This window comes from Rhinolophus sinicus, linkage group LG03 (genome assembly GCF_036562045.2).
Source record: "Rhinolophus sinicus isolate RSC01 linkage group LG03, ASM3656204v1, whole genome shotgun sequence".
NCBI lineage: Eukaryota > Metazoa > Chordata > Mammalia > Chiroptera > Rhinolophidae > Rhinolophus > Rhinolophus sinicus.
This window is the reverse complement of record NC_133753.1, coordinates 82,087,718-82,110,324: the sequence shown is the minus strand read 5'-3', so window position 1 is coordinate 82,110,324 and position 22,607 is coordinate 82,087,718. Positions and strand designations below refer to the sequence as shown.

Below are 22,607 nucleotides of genomic sequence, written 5' to 3'. Positions count from 1 at the left end.
TAATTTCTGCTCTTAATGTTGGTTCTTACTGAGCATAGATTAAATGTGCATCTCAAAACTACTGAAGATCGATAATGCTAATGTTCTTATTACAGTTAAAACCTCCAATGGAACCTGGAGTCCAGGTTCAGGAATATCCCATTTGAATGAATGACGAATTGTAAAATACAGGCTTTGCCTCATATGCCAACTTACAATCAAAGCAAGTTTTGAAACCAGAGTTTTAGTGTGCTATTAATCATGCCATAGCTATAGTTTAAATGTCTGATAATTAAGTTCCTAAGCCACAGAAACTTGTATATCTGTCAGCAAAATGAATAAATCTACAATGTGGAAATGGTGAACATTTAACAGTCTGCATGTAGTAAAGTCTTAATATTTAAAATTGGAGGTAGAAAAGACAGGATGCAGTTATTTTCCAAAAGCACTGTTTTTATTTATAGAATCCTAACCACCTCAGTGGCAGGAGTGGGAGAGGTTTCATCTTATTCAATCCAGGGGCCTCCAGAATGTCGGTCTGTTGTTACCAAACACACAGGCAGTGGTGTCATGGATTTGGTAAACTAGCTACAAAGTTTAGTCTCTCTCTGCCAGAGCAACAAGGTGAGTATCGATCTCTGCTTCTGTAAGAATCCTAGAAGGCAAAGGGAAAAAACCCATTATTTACTTTTCGAAAACTTTGTTATGCAAAATTCCATACACATACAAAAGTGAAATAGGCAGAATGAACTCCCGTGTACCTAACACCCAACTTCAACAATTATCAATTTATAACTAATCTTTGGAAAAAATCTATGACTCACCACTCATCCCTTTAGATTATTTTGAAGGAATTCCCAGACATATTAACTTCATCTATACAAAAAAAAGTTTACTTCATGTCAAATCTAGAATTAGGTCTTTTGAAAACAAAACCCTTTTAGTTGTAGCTATGATAGAAAATATTCAAATATAAAGCAAAATTACACGTAAGGTATTCTACTTTAGCTCATGTCAAAATGCCTTTATACCTAGTATAGACTGAAGTTTGTATCAGCTGAGAGATAAGCAAGTACCCCACGTTGACCATATGCTATTTTCCAAAGAAATCAACTGCTTGGAAACCTTTAATGGGACCTATTACTGCTGGACTTCTAAAAAGGGAAATTTGTCAAAGTGACATGTTTTAGTACAAAGTAGGGAAATGTAAGCAGTTTATATAGTTGTTGATGCTTATGTTATATAGTCTAGTTATTACTTAAACACACTATCACAGAATTTATAAATGATACAACGGATTTTTGACGACACAGGATCTTTGGTTTCGTATCTATTTAACTAACCGATGGAAATAAAAAATTTAAAGGTTATGGGAGGGTCTCAGAAAAGAGAAAAAGAACTAACTGCAGGTCCTTTAGAGAGATTTGTCAATTGCCAATGCTGGAATTTTACTGCTTAAAAAAAAAAGACCACCTTTTCCTACATGAAAAAAAAAGAGCATAGATTTTTTTTTTTAAATTCTATGAATTTTTCTTAAATCCTTCATGTTTATATCACTTACCTGCAGGCAATAAAAAGAACAAATTCGAAAAACAAAGTGTACTAACAAGAAACTCTTCAAGGCCTGGTACAGCTTAGTTTACCACCTTTTTCCCCACCTCTAACCATGACATGTGTCCTGTAATTGTGATCCAGGAGTACATACACGATAGTTAACATGTCTTCCTTGCACCTGTGGATTTCAGTGAAACATTTTCCACTATTCACTAAGCATTTGGATTCATGGTGAGTAATGACCTCAACAGGGTTGCTGGGAGAATTAAGTGATCTGATATATGTTAGGCACCCAGTATAGATTTGACTCATGGAAGCTGTATGTAAGGTTGATTTGTGCAAGTTAATCACTTAATGAGTAAGAACAGACAGACATTCAGCATCTGCAATTCAATTAGCTATATTCAAAATTTGGGGCTTCCAAAGATTTCCAGATAGGGTCTGATGTATATCAGTATTTCATATTGCTCTTCAAAGCTCCACTTAAATAATCACTAAATAATCAAAGCTCTACCTGAAAAACTTGAACACTACTATTTTGACAGTTGAATTTCTATTGGTCTTAAACTAAAAAAAAGAAAAACACTTATGCTTACTTTACTCCTTACATAAAGGTTATTTTATGTCATCCCTGATACAAGATATAAAATCCCCCTGAGATGAGAAGAAAAACAGTTAGGTCTGTCTTAAAGTGATACCCATTAAGTTTAAAACAAACCTCTCAGGTGCTGAAGAAAAAAACTATACTTGTAGTTCAAGAAAATGTTTTTTCCCCAAGTTACAGGACATATGGACCCCCACACCTCCACCTTTCTAGGCTGGAATTTATTGCTTGGCAAAGTACTTCTTTAAGTACCTGGACGATAATATAACTCACCTGAATTTAGGATTTTCAACTGTAACTACTCCAACTTCTATTTCTGAAGGTTTGAAATCAATTGATAGAACAGTAGACAGGCATGTAATCGCAGTCTGAAAAAAGCATCAACGTTAAAATACAGTATTTTTCAGAGATTCCGAGACTTTCTTATTCCAACCTTATTCAAATCAAGGGTTAACCACAAGCCATTCGTTTCTGCTCCATGTTTCAGTGATGTAGTTCTATAGCTGCACGTTACTAACACATTGCTTAACTCCAATGTCACCTGCCAATGACAAGAAACTTTATACCAGTCCAGCCATAAATTAAAGGGGTCCATCAAACAAAATGGAAGATTTACACAAAACTGTATTTGCTTGATGACCACTACGTGCCAGGCACTATACTTAGCACTTGGGGAGAAGTGAGGAAGATAAAGATGAATGATATAGTTTTCTTTAAAGGAATTTACAGTAATAATTTTTTTTACAGTAATAATTTAATGTTTTAAGTGGTTCTGTATCTGATGTGATTATTTGTTATTATGAACTTAAAACACTTTAAGAAACATTTAAATAGGGCATAGTAGCTCCCAGATGAGAACTAGCTCCTGTTGGTATAAATAATACTGACAAACAAGAAAGTATTAGATGGTAATTTTTCCTTTGTCATTTGTCAGAATCATGTTGTCTTTAGAATGGCTGTCTCCCAGACCCTCATTCCAAAAATCTACATAAAAATTTTAACTTCTTGGCAGTAAATAAGAGGCTTCTTTAGTCTAATGTTACTAAACATCTGTATAGAATTTCAGCTTGTCCTATCAATTTAAAAGCTCCCATCATTATGAATAATTCCCTCAAGAACCCTGGATAAGGCCAGCTCTATTTTTGCATCTCAGACATAATTTCTCTGCCAAGTCATCCTGTGAGCATTTCTTTTACTAGGAAGATGCTTGCTTCCCTTGAGAATTTGGTGTGTGACTATTTTTATTTAAGGACCATAAGAGCAACATTACTGACTCAACTTTTTTGCTTTGGCTACTAAAAAGCCTAAGCCTAATTTGAGTCAGAACCATGCAGATTTTTGGGCCTGGTCTTGGTTCCTATTCTTAGTTATATTTTCCCATTTTTATACATGTCTTGTTGAAAGCAATTTCAAATACATTATGAAATGAGGTAGGGAATTAAGTGAATAAAAGCAGTCCTTATTGTTCCCATGTCAGCTGAATGACAGCATTTTATTGCTAAGCTGACAAACTTGGATCTCATGATATAACCCAGGAATAGGCTTTATATTTTATGTAAATGATCTTCACTATTCTATATAGCATTAAAAAACTCAAGCTTTTTTTGGCTAACTTACTTCCACTGTCTGTTCAAATGTCCAATCAAATTTCTTCTTCACTTTTTTTTCAAAAAAGCTGGTTGACTCAGTTTGTTTAACTCCTGCTGCAGTGGCTTTAAACCCACAGTAGTAACCTGCAGGATCACATTTGTACACCTGAGGGCCTTGTTCTGCATCTATACCAATTAAAATCATACCTAAAAAAGAAAGACCCTCATTAAATATCTTGTACCTTTATACACCTTTATACAATAAAATTTCTCGTGTTGTCACATAGCTGTTGTTAATCATTAATCTAGCCATCTATTTCAGAATATGTGTTTTGCTTTAAGAAAACTGATAAACAAAATACAGGTTATCACCACAGATAAATTAGGTAACAGAAATTTCCATTTCTTAAAAGGTTTTATCACAGATGATTTTTAGAAAATTCAAATGATCACAAATGTAATTTACAATTTTTTGAATCTTGCTATTACTCAAAGCATGTTTCATTGAACCCTAGTCCCTCAAGATGTTACTTGGTCAAGTAAGTGTGGAAAATACACTTTTCCTACAATTCTTTTAGAGAAAATAATATACAATAGCATATTAAATGCTCTAAAATGTTCTGCTGTAGGCTGACTTACTTGAGCTCAGTAGTTCTTAAATTTACTTGACCAAAGAATAGTTTTTTCTTTTAATTTAAGAACTACATGTTAAAGCTCTAGGGAACTAAAAGTGTATGGAACACACCTTGAGGATGCTGGTGCAAAGTGAAATAACCTGGGGCTACTGCCTCCTCCCCACTGCCCATCTTTGTTACTATTGGTACACATTCCCCTAGTCGTCAGTACAAACCAAACTGTGAATTCTGTACACATAAATTTATTATTACAAATCTAATCATGTTTTTAGAATGATATAACAAGTATAACAGCCATCACCATCAAACTTCTTTCTACTCTAAAAAAGTACTTAAAGAATGATTTAACTCCTGTTTTCTTATATTCTAGATTTGAACCTCTTTTTTCAATAGTATTCTCTTCGAAGATTTGGTACGAACTAACTACTTTATTCACATTTATAGATGTTTTATAATCTATGAATGAGGAATTTTCAACCTTGTTTTCTTGACAAACACTGACAGTGATCAGATATCTGCTTTATTCAAATGTTATGTCACCTGTAATTTTCTTTACAGTTTATACTTGATATATACAAAGTCCAAGGGCAACACAAAAGATATCCAATTATTCCTTGGGTGAAACAAGAAACACTTGTCTACTCCAGAGTCTTGCAAGATAAGCAGGGTAAGGTGATAAGGACATAAGGGGCAATCAGGGAAAAAGGAACGGAACATGAGAGGTCAGGGTACACCCAGGGATGACAAATGATCTGTGTATTACAGGGGCTTCAGAGAGAGAGAAAAGCAGTACAATAAAAAGGCTGCATAGGAATAAGCTATAAGGGGCCTTGCATGTCATATTAAGGAGTTGAAATTTACACTAAGCCAATGAGGATCAGTTTTCTCAAGGGAGCGACAAGCAAAATTTGATTTTAGAAATGCAGCAATATGGAAGACAGACTAGGAAAGAGAGGGGAGAGGAGAAACAGGTAAATTTAGTGGCAAAGGAAAGATATGATGAAAAAGTGACTCAGAGAGAGGTGGAGAAGAAATATATTCTGAGGTAAAAGCTTGATGACTAATCAGCTGACAAGGGAAGGTGGGGTGGGGGTAGAAAAGTGAAGAAGATGAAAGTAGGAAAGCAGCAATGATTTCAAGTTTGAAGTACGAGCTGTGATCAAACAGTACGTAAATGAAAAAAAAATTATTACAGTAAAAGACACATTGCCATTAATCCCCTTCAAAATATTCCCCCTCGTTTCGAACATACTTATCCCATCATTCTTGCCATTTTCTGAAGCAGTTCTGGAAGTCCTCTTTTGTGAGTGTCTTTAGTTGTGCTGTCGTGGCTGTCTTGATGTCCTGAATCATTCTGACTTTGGGGAAAGAACGAGATGTCACGTGGAGCCAGATCCAGTGAATAAAGTGGATGAGGACACACCATAATGGTTTTATTTGACAGAAATTGCCATATACCAGAAGCAATGTGTGACATGGAGAGTTGTCATGATGGAGGATGATTTATGCAACACATTAAAACACACTTTCTCTCCACCGTAGCTCACACCCGACTGCACTGAACAAGCTAAAACTTGTCACTGTTACTAAGGTTCCATGTGCTGCTTCCCGTATTGAAGATCCCTGCCTTTCCATTGGATGGTACTTGGCAGGAGCATTCACCGTATTTCTTGATCACAACAGGAAAGGATCTGTGTCACACATCACTTCTGGTACAGCAATTTCTGTCAAATAAAAACATTTTGGTGTGTCCTCATCCACCTTATTCACCAGATCTGGCACCATGTGACATCTGGCTCTTGCCAAAGTCAAAATGACCATGAAAGGTAAACGTTTTGAATCGATTCAGGACATCCAGGCAGCCGCAACAGCGCAACTAAAGACACTCATGAAAGAGGGCTTCCAAAACTGCTTCAGAAAGTGGCAAGAATCATGGGATAAGTGTGTTCGAAGTGAGGGGGAGTATTTTGAGGGGTATTAATGGCAATCTGTCTTTTACTGTAATACATTTTTTTAAATTTAAACATTCACTCTATTTTTTGATCACACCTCATATCTGTGGGACATGTAGGAAGACACTGGGTTAAAGCTAATGTGGGAGTGAGTGTTTGGCATACAGGCTGTAAATGAAGCCATGCAAGTGGGTTAGAGCATCCAGATAGAACAAAGAGAGAAAGAAGGACCAAGGAAGGAAACCCGGTGAAGAACAGTAAGGAACCAGCAGAAGAGGGTAAGCCAAGAAAAATGAGGAGGAGGAGAAGAAAGTATCACTGAAAAAATCAAGTGAGAATTTTTAAGTGAAAGGTCAAAAAATAGGATCATATGCTAAAGAGAAATCATTACGTTGATTGCTTTAATTCTCATAAATGAATGATACAATGTTAGACAAAAAATGTGCTGAATTTTACAGGATAATTTATTGCCTTAAATCTAAAATTGGTAAACCATATCTCTCTCCCAATAAAATTTTACTTGTTTTTAAAAAATAAATACATACTAAGAATATGAATCACAGGCACGTATGTGTGAGTCTGGTTCTTTAGGGTGGTCAAAAGAAACAGCTCTATTGTTAAAATGCCTAATTTAGGCATTTCCATCGAACTAGTAATCTGGAATTACTGCAGAACCCTCATTACAACAGCCTAACAACATAACAGCGACTTGTATCTTTCAAACCACACCCTAAATAGAAATATTTTCATAAAAAGTCTAATAGCATCTAAAACTAAAATACCTTAAATACTGTTTTGAAACCTATTCCTCATTGCTAATTTATTCCAAAGATCTCCGCACCTTATATAATTTCCAAACCACATGTTCAGAGCCCAAGTGATACTGAAATAACTTTCTTTTATGAATGTTCTCTAAAAAACTTCTAATTCATCAATTTGGGAGATTTCTTAGCATACTTACAACAACCAAGAGGCCTCATTTCAGCATTCTGTGTGTAGACCTGAGAAATATCAGCAATTCTTTTACACAGCATGTCCACAGGAATCTCATAGCCATACTTGTATTTCCAATTAGCTGCCTCATAGCGTGCCCTCTGTACCTGGGATCTGCTGTCAGCTAACAGCATATAAAACAAAGGTTTTGTTCTTTAGAAGGAAAGAATAAACCCCCAAGTCAGACAATTTTCCATATATACCTCCCCATTATGACTTAACGAAAGCAGTAGTAGTCACTATGGCTTTTTCTCCCACCAATGAATAGTAAATGACTCAGCAACAAGTACATGACAAAAGGGAAAAAATTTTAAGATGGAGTTCTATACACAGTACTGCTGAGCCCTTCATCAGCTGTTAAAATAGTTTCTGCAAGTGTCTAATAATTCCCTAAAGAACAAGTTTTAAGGAGAATAATGTTTTTCTTGATCTTTTTTTTTTTTGTAAGCTTGAATTTTCCCTTCATTTCAGAAAATAGAAACACAAAGTAATTTATTTTTTTTATAATTCTCACCTACTTCTAACCAGTGTCATTATTACCAGGTTTGAGATATACAGACTTACATCCACTTAAACCATTAACTACATCTGAAATAAACCATCTATGAGAGGGGCCTCAGCACAGTTTCTCTAACAGGAGCATAGATATCTAATTCTATTATACTTACGATTTCAAAAGAGCTCACAATACTCTGAAGATATTGATACTAGCCTTGAAGACTGGAAATCTACTCACATCACCTGAAAACTCAGGCAGTAAAGGGAGCCTTTAAAAATTAATACAAAACTATGGCCGGTCCGGTGGCTCAGGTGGTTGGAGCTCTGTGCTCCTAACGCCAAGGTCACTGGTTCGATTCCCACATGGGCCAATGAGCTGTGCTCTCTACAGCTAAGATTGTGAACAACAGCTCTCCCTGGAGATGGGCTTCTGTGAGCAGCGGGAGGTTGGCATGAGCTACCATGAGCTGCTGAGTGCTGCCGCGGTTACCATGTGCTGCCATGAGTGGCCAGTGGCCAGTGGCCAGCATGAGTGGCTGGCAGCCATGATGAGCCGGCGAGAGCTGCTATGAGCGGCCTACCAATGACTGGTGACTGACTGCCTCAGCCGGTCAGCCAGAGGGAAGTGCAAGGCTCATAATACCAGCATGGGCCAGGGAGCTGTTTCTTACACAACTAGACTGAGAAAGAAGAGCTTGAACCAGAGCCTTGGGGTGGGGGTGGGGGCGGCGGAAGAAAGGGGGTAAAAAAAAAAGAATTCAGAACCAGAAATAAACCCACATTTAAAAAAAAACCTCAAAAATAATTTGAAGAAAATAACAAATGTATTATATGTGACATCGAATCAATTACCTGTCATTCCTGTCATCACACAGCCAATGTTTTCAGTTATCTTGAATAAGTGAGTCACTGTGCTGGAATCCAATAATTTGTCCTAATGAACAAAATGAAAAATCAAGATTAAAAAAAAAATCACAGGTCTCTATATAGTGCTAAAAAATACTATGGAGGGTGGTCAGATGCCTCAGTTGGTTAGAGCATGAGCTCTCAACAACAACGTTGTCACTTCAATTCCCGCATGGGAATTGCACCCACTGCAACTCAAGATTAAAAACGCAACTGGACTTGGAGCTGAGCTGCGCCCTCCACTAGATTGAAGGACAACAACTTGGAGCTGATGGGCCCTGGGGAAACACACTGTTCCCCAATGTTCCCCAATAAAATAAAAACATTTATGGAATTATAACAATACACTACATAAGAAATGTCTTCTGTTCATTTTAAAGTTATAACCAATTTAAAAAAATGTTTAAAATTATTTTCCCGTTTTCATTTTTTAGATGATTATGCTTCCTGTGGGCAAGAACTATAGCTCACCAAACCATGTTTTAAGGTCCTGAAGACAAACGACCTAGAAATTCCACTGTGCTTATAATCATATCACAAAGTTTAATATGTTAATTCTGTTTACTCAGTTAAACTGTCCATATCTGCTCAATAAATACTTCTTAAATTAGAGATAGAAAAGCAGAGTCAAAATAAGAATAACGTTAACATATATAGATAGGTAATATACACTTGCACAAACTTGTGAAAAATTCTGGCATTATGTTCTGTAATAACTGGCTGTCTGGGCAGTATTACTTACAGGTACTTTCTTCTGTGTGACAATTACTGCACAGTCTTTCCCTCTGACAGCTACTGATGTAAGGCCACCCTGGTTAATAGCCTTAAAAGCATATTCTGGAAAACAGAATAGTTTTTTTTAAAGGTAGAATAAAATCATTATAGATTCATGTAATGGGATAATAAGCAGTCATTAAAAAGAATGAGATAGAGCTATAAAAGCTAACATGGAATGACATCCAAGACATGCAAAGCCAAAATAATGACGATAATAAGTCATAGTTAAACCAATTCCATTTCTTTCCAATTTAATTTTACTGAAATCATTTTCATCAGACTCAAGTACCAAATTTCAAATAAAGATTAATCAAATCAAATCTTTATCAATTATGTTTTATCATTTTCAAAGATGGTTTTGTGTGGCCATTATTCCTACCAAGTCAGGTTTTTCTGGGTCAGATTAGGTTGCTCTAAATTTTCTCAATACCTATTATTTCTGTTAACTTTTGTTCATTAACTAATATGACCATATGCAGTTTTAATTGCTGTTAGATTATTTTTCATTGTTTCTTTCCCCTACCAAGTTGAATTTTTCTGGATCACATTTTTTGCATTTTTCATGTTACCTACAACAAAGGATTCTTTAGTTTGTCTATAACAAATTTCAGCTTGTGTACTTCTAGCTGCTGTCAAACCAGTCCCACGTTAAAACAGCTGGATCAAAATGAGCATAATAACAAACTACTTTGGCACTATTTAAGTTCAGTTGATAATTGCCTTTGGAGAGTAAAAGTGCAGATGAGACATATCCCTTTCTATGTTACATATTTCTGTAATATTTAAATTGAATATAAACATATCTTTTGTAATTATGAAAACAGCAACAGAGGGCCGGACTGGTGGCTCAGGTGGTTGGAACGCCATGCTTCTAACGCAGAGGTCGCCGGTTCGATTCTCACATGGGCCAGTGAGCTGCGCCTTCTACGGCTAAGATTGTGAACAATGGCTCTCCCTGGAGCTGGGTGGCTGTGGGCAGCCGGAGGTTGGCATGAGCTGCTGTGGGCTTGTGTGTGCTGCCGCAGGCTGCGTGGGCTACCGTGTGCTGCCAGGAGCAGCTGGTGGCCAGTCTGAGTGCCCGGCAGTCGGCAAGGGCTGCCGTGAATGGCCCACTGAGGAACGACTGCCTCAGCCGCGGGGAGCGCAAGGCTGAGAATACCAGCATGGGCCAGGGAGCTGTGTCCTACACAACTAGACTGAGAAACAGCGGCTTGAACCGAGTGGGGGGGTAAGTGGAAGAAGGGGAATAAAAAGAAAAGAAAATAGCAACAGAAATTAATATATGCTCACTGTCAAAAATATAAAAAATAGAAGATATTAATAATATAAAAGAAATTACTCATAACACCAATCATTATCTGTATTTTGACATATAACAGATTCTTTTAAAATTCTGTCAAGTATTACTGTTGGCACTGGGTCTAAGGCCTGGTCTCAATTGTTCAAACAGCCACTGGTGATAAGGACCAGGTGAGGAAGACACTAACTACACCACCAAAAAATTTCCTTTATAAGAGCTACAATAAAAATTCTTTATTGAAGAGAGAACAAAAAGCAGAGTAAAAAGACTAGAAAAATCACCTCAAAGGAAATCCTCAAATCTAGCTGAGATTTAACTGGCTAATTATAATATTTTTACCATTCCATTACACTGCAAATAACTTTTAAAATGTTTCAAAATGCTTCTTAGTTCCGTTTCTCATATGGTCATTAAAGCTTCTACCAGATAACCCTCCACAGATAAAACTACTATAAACTCTAGACAAAACAATAACTACCTGAAGATGCCAGAAAGTGGCCCAAAGTAGGCAGTTTCTAGAGGAAGAGTCAATGTTTGGAAGAAGGGAATGGCATGAGGGAAGTTTCCCATTTTGAGGGCTAAATCCCCATAGAAAACTCGGTCCTTTTGGCCTGAAGAACTAGAGAACAGTTTGGGGTAACTGCAGCAGCTGGAAAGTGAGGGAAAGAAAGGAGAGCCAGAGAGGGAAAGCCCCAACTTCCGTATATAAATGTTTCCCAAATTTCTAGCTGATTCCATAACAATACATACACAATACAGACTCCAGGCAGCCTGGGTAAGGATAGAAGAAAGTGAGATTTGAGCTGCCAACCAAATTACTGCCTCCTAGAACAAATCAACACTCTTAGGAGAATACAACAGAATCCAATCTTCACAACCTAACATTCACAAAAGACCAGGGGATATAATCCAGACTTACTCAACATGCCAAAAAAAGGAAAACAAACTAAAAAACCAAAACCAGAAAATGTGATCCATTTCTTAAGAGCCCAACTGAGATAACCCAGATGTTGTATTAGCAGACTTCACTAAATTATGCTCAATGACATAATGAAAAATATTCTCAAATTGAAATGAAACAAGAAATAATCAGCAGAGGAAGAAATACAAAAGAACCAAACAGAAATTGTAGAATTGAGGCAAATATTTGAAATAAAAAAAATTCACTGAACAGACTTAACTACAGAATGGAGATAATGAAGAGTGCATGGATATGGAAATTAACCAATCAAATTAACAGATTATAAAAGACAATGAGTCTGTGGGTCAACATCAAAAAGTATAATGTACATGTAACTGGAGTCCTATATGGAGAGAATAGAATGGGGAGCTGGGAATCTGAAGAAATACTGGCTAAAAATGTTTCAGATATTGCAAAAGACATAAAATATCAGATTGAAAATCCAGCAAACTCTAAGTGGACATATACAAAGAAAACTACACCTAGGTCTACTATAGTCAAATTTCTAAACACCAAAATTAGGGAAAATTTTGAAAACAGAAAAAAAAGAAGAGATTTTATACAAGAGAACAATGACTCGAATTACGCAGACTTCATCTGAAACTAATGAAACATCATTAAAGTGTGGAAAGAAAAATCATCAATTTGGAATTCTATATCCAACAAAAATAGCCATCAAAAATGAAGGTAAAATGAAGACATTTTCAGACCCGCAATAAGAAATGCTAAAGGAAGTTCTTTGGGCTGAAGGAAAAATGATACCAAATGAAAACTCTGGTTTTTAAAAATGAGGAACATAAAAAAATGGCAAATATAGAGGCCGGCCCAGTGCCTCAGGCGGTTGGAGCTCCATGCTCCTATCTCCGAAGGCTACTGGTTCAATTCCCACATGGGCCAGTGGGCTCTCAACCACAAGGCTGCCGGATCAACTCCTCGAGTCCCGCAAGGGATGGTGGGCTCCGCCCCCTGCAACTAAGATTGAACGCGGCACCTTGAGCTGAGCTGCGCCCTCCACAACTAAGACTGAAAGGACAACAACTTGACTTGGAAAAAAGGCCTGGAAATACACACTGTTCCCCAATAAAGTCCTGTTCCCCTTCCCCAATAAAATAAAATAAAATAATAAAAAAAAGGTAAATATAAAAGATGCTTTAAATCTAATTCTTTAAAACTACTTAACAAAAATGACATTTGTGGAGTTTATAAAATACATAGATATATTATTTATAGAAAGTAAACGGACATAGAAGATTTTAAGGTTTGTATATTTTATGGAAGGTGATAAATATTAACTCTAAGACTGGGAGAAGTAAGAATGCATATTACAGTCATTAGAGCAACTGCTAAACAAAAAGTAAAATAGCCAAAAAGCTAGACTAAAATGAAATTCTAAAAAATATTCAAGTAATCCAAAAGAAGGCAAGAAAGGAGGTACAGAGGAACAAACAGGCAAACAAAACAGAGACAAACAAACAATAAAATGATAAGCTTAAAACTAACCATGTCAATAACTGCATTAAATGCTAATGGACAAACTACTCCAACAGAAAGCAGAAATCATCAGAATGGATAAATAAGCAAGATTCAAATATATGCTGTCTATTAAAAACACACTTTAAAAAGTGGATGAAAAAAAGTATACCATATAAGCAGTAAGCACCAGAAAGCTGGAGGGGCTATATTAATATCAGACAAAGTAGACTTGAAGACAAAGAATATTATCAGAGATAAAGAACAACATTTCAAAATGTTAGAAGAATCAACTCATAAGAAACATCATAAGTGTATTTATGTACTTGTAAGACTACTTCAAAATGAATGAAAGGAAAATTGACAAAATTTAAAAGAGAAATGGCCAATCCCACCCATTTAAAGATTTTTAACACTGCCACTCAGGAACTGCTAGAACGAGACACACACAAAGTAGACAGATACACCTATGAACACACTGTCAAAGACACCTGAGCTAGATGGTATCTGTGAATACTACTGGGAACAACTAAAGAATATACACGTACGTGGTGGTATAATGGTAAAATATAAATGCACATGGCACATTTACCAAGACAGATCACATGTTAGGCCATAAGACAAGTCTTGATAAATTCTAAAGTACTGAAACCCTTAAGTATTTGAAAATTTACAAACACATTTCTAAATAATCATGGGTCAAAGAAATATTCACAAGGCAAATTTAAAAGTACTGTGAATTGAATGGTAATAAAAGTATAACAAAATTTGTAGGATGCAGATAAAACAGTGTTCAGAAGGGATTTTCCTATGGTGGACAGGCCCTAAAGTGGCCTCCCCTCCACAATCCCTGCCTCCTGGTGTTCACACCTTTGTGTAATGCCCTCCACTTGAGTGCGAGCAGGACCCGTAAAATTGTTTCTAACAAAACTGAGTATGGCAAAAGTGATGGGCTGTCTCACTCCTGATTATATTACAGTTGTACCTCGGTTTTCGAATGTAACTGGTTCCGGAAGACCCTTTGAGTTCTGAAACATTCGAAAACCGAGGCACGGTTTCCCCTTAGAAAGTAATGCAAAATGGATTAATCCGTTCCAGACCTTTAAAATCAACCCCTAAAACTGCAAATTTAGCATGAACTTTACCATCTAATGATACCATAGATCCATAAAATTTACGGCGTTTATAAACTGAAATGTTCGTCAACAGAGACGTTCGAAAACCAAGGTACCACTGTATATGAGACTATCTTGCTAGCAGACTCACTCCAGAGATTGTTCTTACTGGCTTGGTAAGTACTAGCTGTATGGCCAGGAACCACGGTGGCCCCTGTGGACAGCCAGCAATTAGCTGGGGCCCTCAGTCCTATACTGCAAGGAAATGAATTCTGCCCAAAATCTCAGTGAGCTTGGAAGCCGATTCTTCTCCAGTTGAGCCTGGAGATGAGAACACAGCTTGGAGGACATCAGGATTGCAGCCTTGTGAAAGATCCTACTAAGCAGAGGATTCAGCTAAGCCCTGTCCGGACTACTCCTGATCTAAAGAAACTGTGGGACAGTAAGTGTGTGTTATTTAAGCTGCTAAGTTAGTAGTAATTTTTGTGCAGCAAGAAAACGAATACAATTGTTTTAATTATTTATATTAGAGAAGCTCTAAAAAAATAAAAACTTAAGTTTCTATTCTAAGAAGCTAGAAAAGGGCAAAGTAAACCCAGATTAGAATAACAATGATCAAAAGTAAATGAAATAGACAAAAAGAGAACATCAGCAAAGTCAAAAATTGATTCTTTAAACAAAAACAACCAACAAAATGATATACCCTGTGGTATGCTAAAAATTGGCACCCAAATGACATCCATGTCCTAATCCCTAGAACCTGTGACTATTACCATACAGGCCAAAAGAAGGATCTTTGGAGATGTGATTAAGTTAAACATCTTGATATGGGAAGGTTATCCTGGTGGGGCCCTAAATGCAATCGTAAGTATAAGAGCGAAGCAAAGGGAGATTTGCCACACACAGAGGAAAAGGTGCTGCGAAGAGGGAGTGCAGTGAGACTCCACGATGCTTGTCTAGAAGACTGGCGTGATGCAGCCAGTAAGCCAAGGAACGCTGGCAGCCTCTGCGAGCGGAAGAGGCCAAGAATGCCCCCTCCCCTGGAGCCTCCAGAGAGCGTGGCCCTGCCTGACACCTTAATTTTGGTCCAGTGATACTGATTTTGGACCTCTGGCCTCCAGAACTGTGAGAGAACAAATTTCTGTTGTTGTAAGCCACCGAGTTTGCAGTAATTTTTTCCCATAGCCACAGGAAACTAATACAAACCCCTAGTTTAAACCCCTAGCTTAATCAAGGAAATAGGAGAATACAAATCGCCAGTATTGGGAATAAAAGGGTTATAGAATACTATAGATTTTACAGAGGTAAGGAACAATTATGTCTATATAGATTATTCTACAGTGGGTCACTGTCCTTAATCTTGGCTAATATCAATACCACATTATTTTCAATTGCTTACTATTATTACTCAATTGCTCAGAACACAATTTTGGCCTGAAATATTTCATCTATGGCCAAGTTTGCAATACTTACCAGCTCTCCTCTCACATTATCCTTTATGTTTATAGACCTTGATGTTTCCCATACCCATGTCTTTGCTTTTTATGTCCTTCCTGGATTGCCCTCTCACTTCTCTCCACCTAGCCAAAGCCTGCCCTTCCCCCTCAAGCCTCTTCCATTTCCCATGGACACTTTCTCTGCTTCCCAGATGGGATTCTTCACCCTTTTCTCTGAATTCCTATAGCATTTCCTATTTTGACACTTATTTTAGCATTTTCAAGTATGTATTTCCACCCTCCAACATCCAGATTGGAGAATCAAAGAGAGTAGGAACCAAGGAAATTTAAAATTAAGTTTGCAACCAGAAGATGCTAAATCAAAGGTTGGCCATAGACTGAATCCAGTTTACTCAAGTTGGCTTAGAATGCATGGTTTTCTAGAAATATTTTAATTAAAAGATAAAATAAAGTCAGGATTTAGTTTTTCTTAGGGAAAAAAAAAAATTCTGTTCACACCTGACCCTCATTTCTACATGCAAAATCATGGCTGGCTGGCATGTCTTTTGCAGTTTTACCCAGTTCCCCACCACTTGTTGTCATCTCACCTAGCCTGTTTCACTCATCTGCATTACTTATCTGGTCTGTTTAAATAATGCACACTATAAAAGCCACAAAAAACACAGCTACCACCACCGCATAATAAACTTTTGTCCTACAAAATAAAAAAATATTTTACACATAAAAAACATTTCTCAACAGAGAATGCACTTATGAATTTGCCAGGATTCATTAAAGGAGTCCTCTGTCTGTCTCCCTTTCTACACAGACTGGTGCTGTCCAACAGAACTGTCTGTGATGAGGGCAATGTTCTATATTTGCACTGTCTGATACAATAGCTATTCGCCACATGTGGCTACTGAGCACCTGAAATGTCGCTAGTGCAACTGAGGAACTGAATTTTAAGTTCTTAGTTAAGAATATCATTCTTACTATTCATCTCTGACTTTTCTGAATTCCCTTCTCAATCTTTTACTGCTTCCATTCTTCAGCGAGTGTCTTAAATTGTATTTCCCAGGATTCTATCATTTCTCCCTGTCCCTGGATGATTTAATCGTATATTACCACTACTAATTCTGTCATCTTTAGCTCTGAACCCATACTTGCAAATGCCTATTTCGCCCACAGGCATATACGAAAATAAACTCTTCTCTATAAAACTGCTACTTTCCTTACAGTCCTTATCTCAGATAATGGTATTACCACTCAGTTTTTCAAGCTACAAACCTGGGTATCATCCTTGATTCTTCACTTCTTCTCTTTCAAATATCCACTCTTATATCTAGCATTTGCTTTAAAGTACTCTAGTAGAGAGGGGTAAAGTGTCTAGGAAAGGGGATAAAGAGAAAACAAGATCCACAAAATGTTGATAATTGAGCTGGGAGATTGGTCCATGAGGCTCACTACTATTTCACCTACTATTGTTTGTTTGCAATTTTCCATAATAAAATATAAAAAAATAAAGTCAAGATTGTTTCCTCTTCTCCACCTGTTCTCTCTCAATACCTCCCTGGGGTTTACACAGATTAGTGGAAAAGCCTCTGTCTTTCTGCTATCAGTCCCTTTCTACTCTAATTTTAATTCTACACTCAACTCTCCTGCCATCTTACTCAATAATCTTGTCATTCTTAAAGACTTCTGCCAGCTTTGTCCAAAACCCACGGGACAAACCATAGCATGGTACCTGAATCTCTTGAAAATTTTGCTACAATCTCTTCTAGTTGTCACTTTCTATGCTCCAGTCACATGACAGTCCTATGTACTGGTCCCCTCAAATTTCCTTATCTAATCTCCATCTAGGTCAATTAATCTATTCTGAGGAACCTTTTGTGGCTTCCCCTGGCAGTGTCACTTTCCACAGTACCCTTCTTTGTACTGTTATTTTTAGTACTCACATGCTGCTGCACTGTAGTTTTCAACAAAATTTTGTATAAATGAATCCCCATTATAACACTACCACCACAAAACATGTATTTTGTAATAATTTCCAGAAAAACGGAAACTGCTAGAATAAAAGATCTTGAGACAACTTAGTAAGTAAAGAGTATCTTCTAAAGAAATATTGGTGGGGTAAAAAGTAATATCACAGTTTATAGCAGAGGTGAGCATGAAGGCCAATTAAGAAAAAAATAGAATGGTTTAGGGGCAGCATCTAAAAGGCATGTTTATTTTTTAAAGTCAGAATTCAAATGTTGGAAATAGTAATTAAACACTGTATTTCTATCACTTAAGAGTTTGTGTTTTTTTTGGATAAAATTTCAGAAACTTACAAAATAGCAAACACTATTACATTAATTTCAGTAATCTGTTCTTGAATGTCCAAGATTATGCAAGAAAATGACAACTGACAGCTCATTTCCCATTTTTTAAAAGGAAGAAATTATAAAGGATTATGCTCAACTCCAAGTCCCCAATTTCTTAAATTGTAACAAATACATAGCAAAATATATACCTACATGTAAGGATTTTGTTGAACCACATTAAACAGCCATTTTTACGGGTAAAAAAACAAGTCAACATTAGCAGTTACACATAGTTCAACCTAACAAATCTTTAGATTAGAATGAAAATCGCTTCCTTGTTCACAAACAAAATGGTTAATAAATTGTTTTGTATATAGAGACCTCTTTTCCACAGTAATCTCTTCTTCACTTTGCTTCCTTCCCTACAAATTTCCCCAACACTTCTCCAACTTTTCTGGGACTCATTTGTATAATCCTAGGGAAAACACAGGATAAATGTAAAAGGTACTGAGACAAAGCGTGCGGGACAAGCTCAGTGGGATGCTAGTAACAGTGGAGACGCACACCCCCTTTAGGGACAACTCATCCCCTTTGCAAAGCATCTGCAGGTGATTCAGAGGTTTGCCAATTATAGGAACGTTAACTCAAGGTTTTTCCTATCCATAATTTTAAAATGCTGTACTGAGTTTTAGGAGATAAATGTAAATTTCTTTCCATATCAACATAGGCTGGAAAAACAAAAATGAATTGAGAGAGCTATATATGAAGTTTGGTTATTAAAAAATCAAGAGATATTCTTCCGGGGCAAGGCACGTATTCTGCAGGATGTCTAGATTCAACTTCAACGCTGTGGTAGTAGAAACTTTTTGTTAAGATTTTTTTTTTTGAAGTTGTTCATTCTGTCTTTCCCTAACTTGTACTTGATTTAAACGGGAAGTGTGTCACATTTCATAGTACCTCCAAATGTTACACTCTTTAAAACGGTGATCTTTGGGTTGGGTCATTAGAAATCTTGGCACTGGTGGAAGGGGGAAAATGAGATTTGGAAACATAGCAATGTTTGATCTCATTACTTTTTTGTGTAGTTATAATATGTATTTGTATATACACATACATATGTGTGCATGTCTAACACAGACGTACTTAACTGCAAATCAGATTCAAGGAGGACGAGAAATCTGGGTTGCAAAACACTACTTTAAAACAAGAATATTTTTCTAACAGCAAAAGGTGCAAGTAGTACTTCTCAGTCCATTTATTTAAAGTGAAACTCCTGATTCCATTTTTTATCAGCCACTTGTTTCTTCCTGACAGCACCCTTCAGAGAAACATTTATTAAGTTCTTACTACTATGTGACAGACAAGTGTTCTAAGTACTTTACATCTATTAACTCACTGAATCCTTAGAGCCCTATAAGGGAGGTGTAATTGTTATCTCTATCCTTCTTCAACACACAATGCCACTTCTGTTATAGATTAGAAAACTGTCGTTTTCAGCCTGTCTCCTGGTCTTTCCTGTTCCTTATCAGTACGCTCCCTGTTAGAAGCAAATAAGCAGTGCTCAAATCCACCTGGCAGGCAAAGTCAAGTGAATGCTCCTCTCCTCTCATCTTCTGTCAGATCTATCCAGCAAAAGATCAGCAAACAGGAGGGTAGAAAGCAGCCGGCTTATTTGCCCCACCTGGGCGTTAGTTTCCCCACTGACAACTTGGGGGATTCCCAATATTAGATTTCAAAGCTAGGTGCTCTGTATACAGCTCTACAGGTTTGCTACACACACCCTACAAATGACAATCAAAATTCTCCCTGCTCTCTGAGAGCAAACACGGTCCACAGTTTGCTTATAATTATGGTTAGCACTGTACCTTTATACTTCTATTTTTTGATTTATCGACTTTAGACTACAGTCATCATTTTTTTGAGTCCCAACTATGCTAGATGAGGAGCATACTCACCTTTTCATTAATCTTTCCTTCCCTTGTCACCTCCCCATTTTTGTTATGTTATTTTTCCACTGTCAAGGTTAACAGTTCACACTCTATATTTTTATATGCTTTGTCTTAGGCAGATTCTAAAGTCTATAAACTAATAAACAGCATTTTTTATATTAAAATGTACATATATTTCACGAGAGAACCAAGTGTGGAGGGACTATAAAAAGGGAAATATTCCAGGTCTACAGAACTACTAATCTAATAGACAAAAAAAAAAAAATGAGCCAAAGAATCAAACAGGCATCTAGTAACATTTACTGAGTACTTAATGCTGTGTGTGCTAGCACTCTACATACATCACCTTATTTAATCCTCAAAACAAGCACATAAGGAAGGAATTATTAGCCCAACTTTACAAACAGAAACTAAGGCTAAAGTTGTATCACTTGGTTGGCTAGTATGGAGCAAAGCAGGAATTCAGGGCCTGAACTTTTCACCACTATACTGCTTGCTCATACTGTTCTTTCACTTTCCTTTTCATAGCAATGTCTATTGTCTTGAATAGCAAATGAAGTATTTCAGTCAACAAGGCAGAGCTTCGAATCATTGTCTAGATATTAAACTTGCTTTGAACTACATATTCTATTCCAAATCTTTTAACCTACCATGTTTCCCCGAAAATAAGACCTAACCAGAATGTAAGCCCTAGCATGATTTTTCAGGAGGACATCCCCTGAACATAAGCCCTAATGAGTCTTTTGGAGCAAAAATTAATATTAGACCCGGTTTTATTTTCAGGGAAACAGTATTAAAATGACACTATATACTAGTCATCTTTTCTATTCACCAAATCTGGGAAGTATTAAAGACCATGCTTTATGGCTGGACTTCACAATACAGTATATACAAAAGCGAATTGTAGTCTAAGTGACTTTTCCTGTTTGCACATTAAAAACCACAAACAAAACATTCAAAGCAGACCAATAGAAAAAAATTTCTAAACTCTGAAATGAAACTTTAAAAAATGAAAATTCCTTGAGGATAAGTTATCTCTCTGTTCTATCGTTGATCATATTTTTTAATTGGGGATGAGTTAAAAGGGTGAATTACCCAGTGTGATGTGTTTCTTGCTACATTATATAGAGTATGTAGCCCTATAATAGACTGGTTTCATTCCAAGTAATTTTTAACTCCATTTCGACAATTTACAGGTGAAGAGAATCTCATTTATAGGCCAACTTTCTCCTTCTGATTTCCAAGCACAGATGATTATATTACTGTCCTCGCCAAGGCACTGAGGTGCTAAACTCACTCAATGAAACATCATGGGCCAGAGGTAAATTAGGTTCTCCTGATACTAAATACTCTATGGCAAGCGATTAAGGGTCCACATTACAAGTATAACCTAAACCCTGACAGTATTTTGATCCAACAAAATATAGTTATATTGTTTAAATATATTAAATAACACGTAACTAGTCTAGAGTTTATTTCCACTAAAGCTGTGCTTCAGTAAGCAGGTAGTTCACCACACCTCATGTACAATTCAGAACCAGCTTTTAAACTATTCAAACACATATAAGTTAAAGGGGATGTTACTTTCAAGAGCAGCTCTAGAATTGTCAGTCACTCATTCTATCTACCAGTTTTCCAAATATGTCCTGAACTCTGTAGATACCTGTAATTTGGCATTTTTCTTTTTTTTTTAATTCGTCTAAGTGATCTGTCATTGCCTTCAAGCTGTGAGCTTCTGTATAGGAGGGTGTGACATCTCTGCACCCCTAGGACCAGCAGTATCTGGCAAATAAAGGACTCCGAGTATCTGGCACGTAGAAGGCTCTGAACGCCTGTGTGGAATTAACCACAGGACAAGTAAATCCATGCTGCAAAGGAAAACGGAGAGGGGACGTTTTAATTGGAGGTTAAGGAACCAATTACCCTTTAGAAAAGTAGAGACGTTGAGTTCACCAGGCCAAAATGGAACAAGAGGCTTCAGGAAGCCGGTCAGGCATTCGTCCTACCTTCCTCAACTTTTTATTGTGTTCAGGCGGTGCGGCCTCCCCTTCAGCCTTCGGGTCCACGGTTCCCGCCTCCAGACTGGGGTGAGAACACCACGGGACTCAACCCGGACTCGGCCCTTCTCCCGTCCCAACTCCGGCCATGCTTCAGCCCCGGACTAAACTCCAGGCCGTATCATGACAGAGCAATTCGAGTGGACCAAAGGCGGACTCGATTCACTCACCTACTTGGTAGAGCCGCCCCTCGGGTGAAAAAATGGTAATGTGGCGGTCAAAACCAGCGCTGGAACCACGGGACATGGTGATGAACCCACTACTTCAAACACGATCTCTGGGCCCCGCAGCTCCCGCACCAGTACAAACCCCCCGGAAGTTGCAGCGACTGCTTCCGGTGCACAGGCGGCTTCCTCCGCTCCTGCGCGCCGAACTCACGGCTCACGTAGAGCTCCGAGGTCCCGCCCCTGGTGGGGGATGGGGAGAGCGGACGCTGGGTGTTCGGTGTGCGCTTGCGTCAGCCTCACGTCTGAGCGGTTTCAAGATACCAGGGGGAGCTCGGGTTGTGGCGGTTTAGAGCGGTCATCCG

The 22,607-nt window shown here is 37.5% G+C and overlaps 1 protein-coding gene across 2 annotated transcripts; it reads right to left on the bottom strand.

Moving 5' to 3' along the window:
* Nucleotides 1-411: 411 nt before the first annotated feature.
* PSMA6 (proteasome 20S subunit alpha 6) lies at nucleotides 412-22,601 on the bottom strand. Of its 2 annotated transcripts, none has more exons than XM_019750445.2 (7): nucleotides 22,249-22,601; nucleotides 9,453-9,547; nucleotides 8,657-8,738; nucleotides 7,275-7,430; nucleotides 3,755-3,933; nucleotides 2,411-2,505; nucleotides 412-634 (listed from the first exon to the last, which is right to left on the bottom strand). In XM_019750445.2, the coding sequence occupies exons 1-7, from the start codon at nucleotides 22,322-22,324 to the stop codon at nucleotides 577-579; spliced, it is 741 nt and encodes a 246-aa protein (XP_019606004.1). In that variant the 5' UTR covers nucleotides 22,325-22,601; the 3' UTR covers nucleotides 412-576. The 2 variants fall into 2 exon arrangements, with proteins under 2 accessions (XP_019606004.1, XP_019606006.1); XM_019750447.2 differs by having other exon boundaries at nucleotides 22,028-22,345.
* Nucleotides 22,602-22,607: the final 6 nt, after the last annotated feature.

Excerpts from the sequence above, each read along its gene's own strand:
- PSMA6 (XM_019750445.2), bottom strand. The coding sequence starts at position 22,324 with ATGTCCCGTGGTTCCAGCGCTGGTTTTGACCGCCACATTACCATTTTT. Across the intron at positions 8,739-9,452 it reads TCACACAGAAGAAAGTACCT|GACAAATTATTGGATTCCAG; the intron begins GTAAGTAATACT and ends TTTGTTCATTAG. Across the intron at positions 2,506-3,754 it reads CATTTGAACAGACAGTGGAA|ACTGCGATTACATGCCTGTC; the intron begins GTAAGTTAGCCA and ends TGCTTTTTTCAG.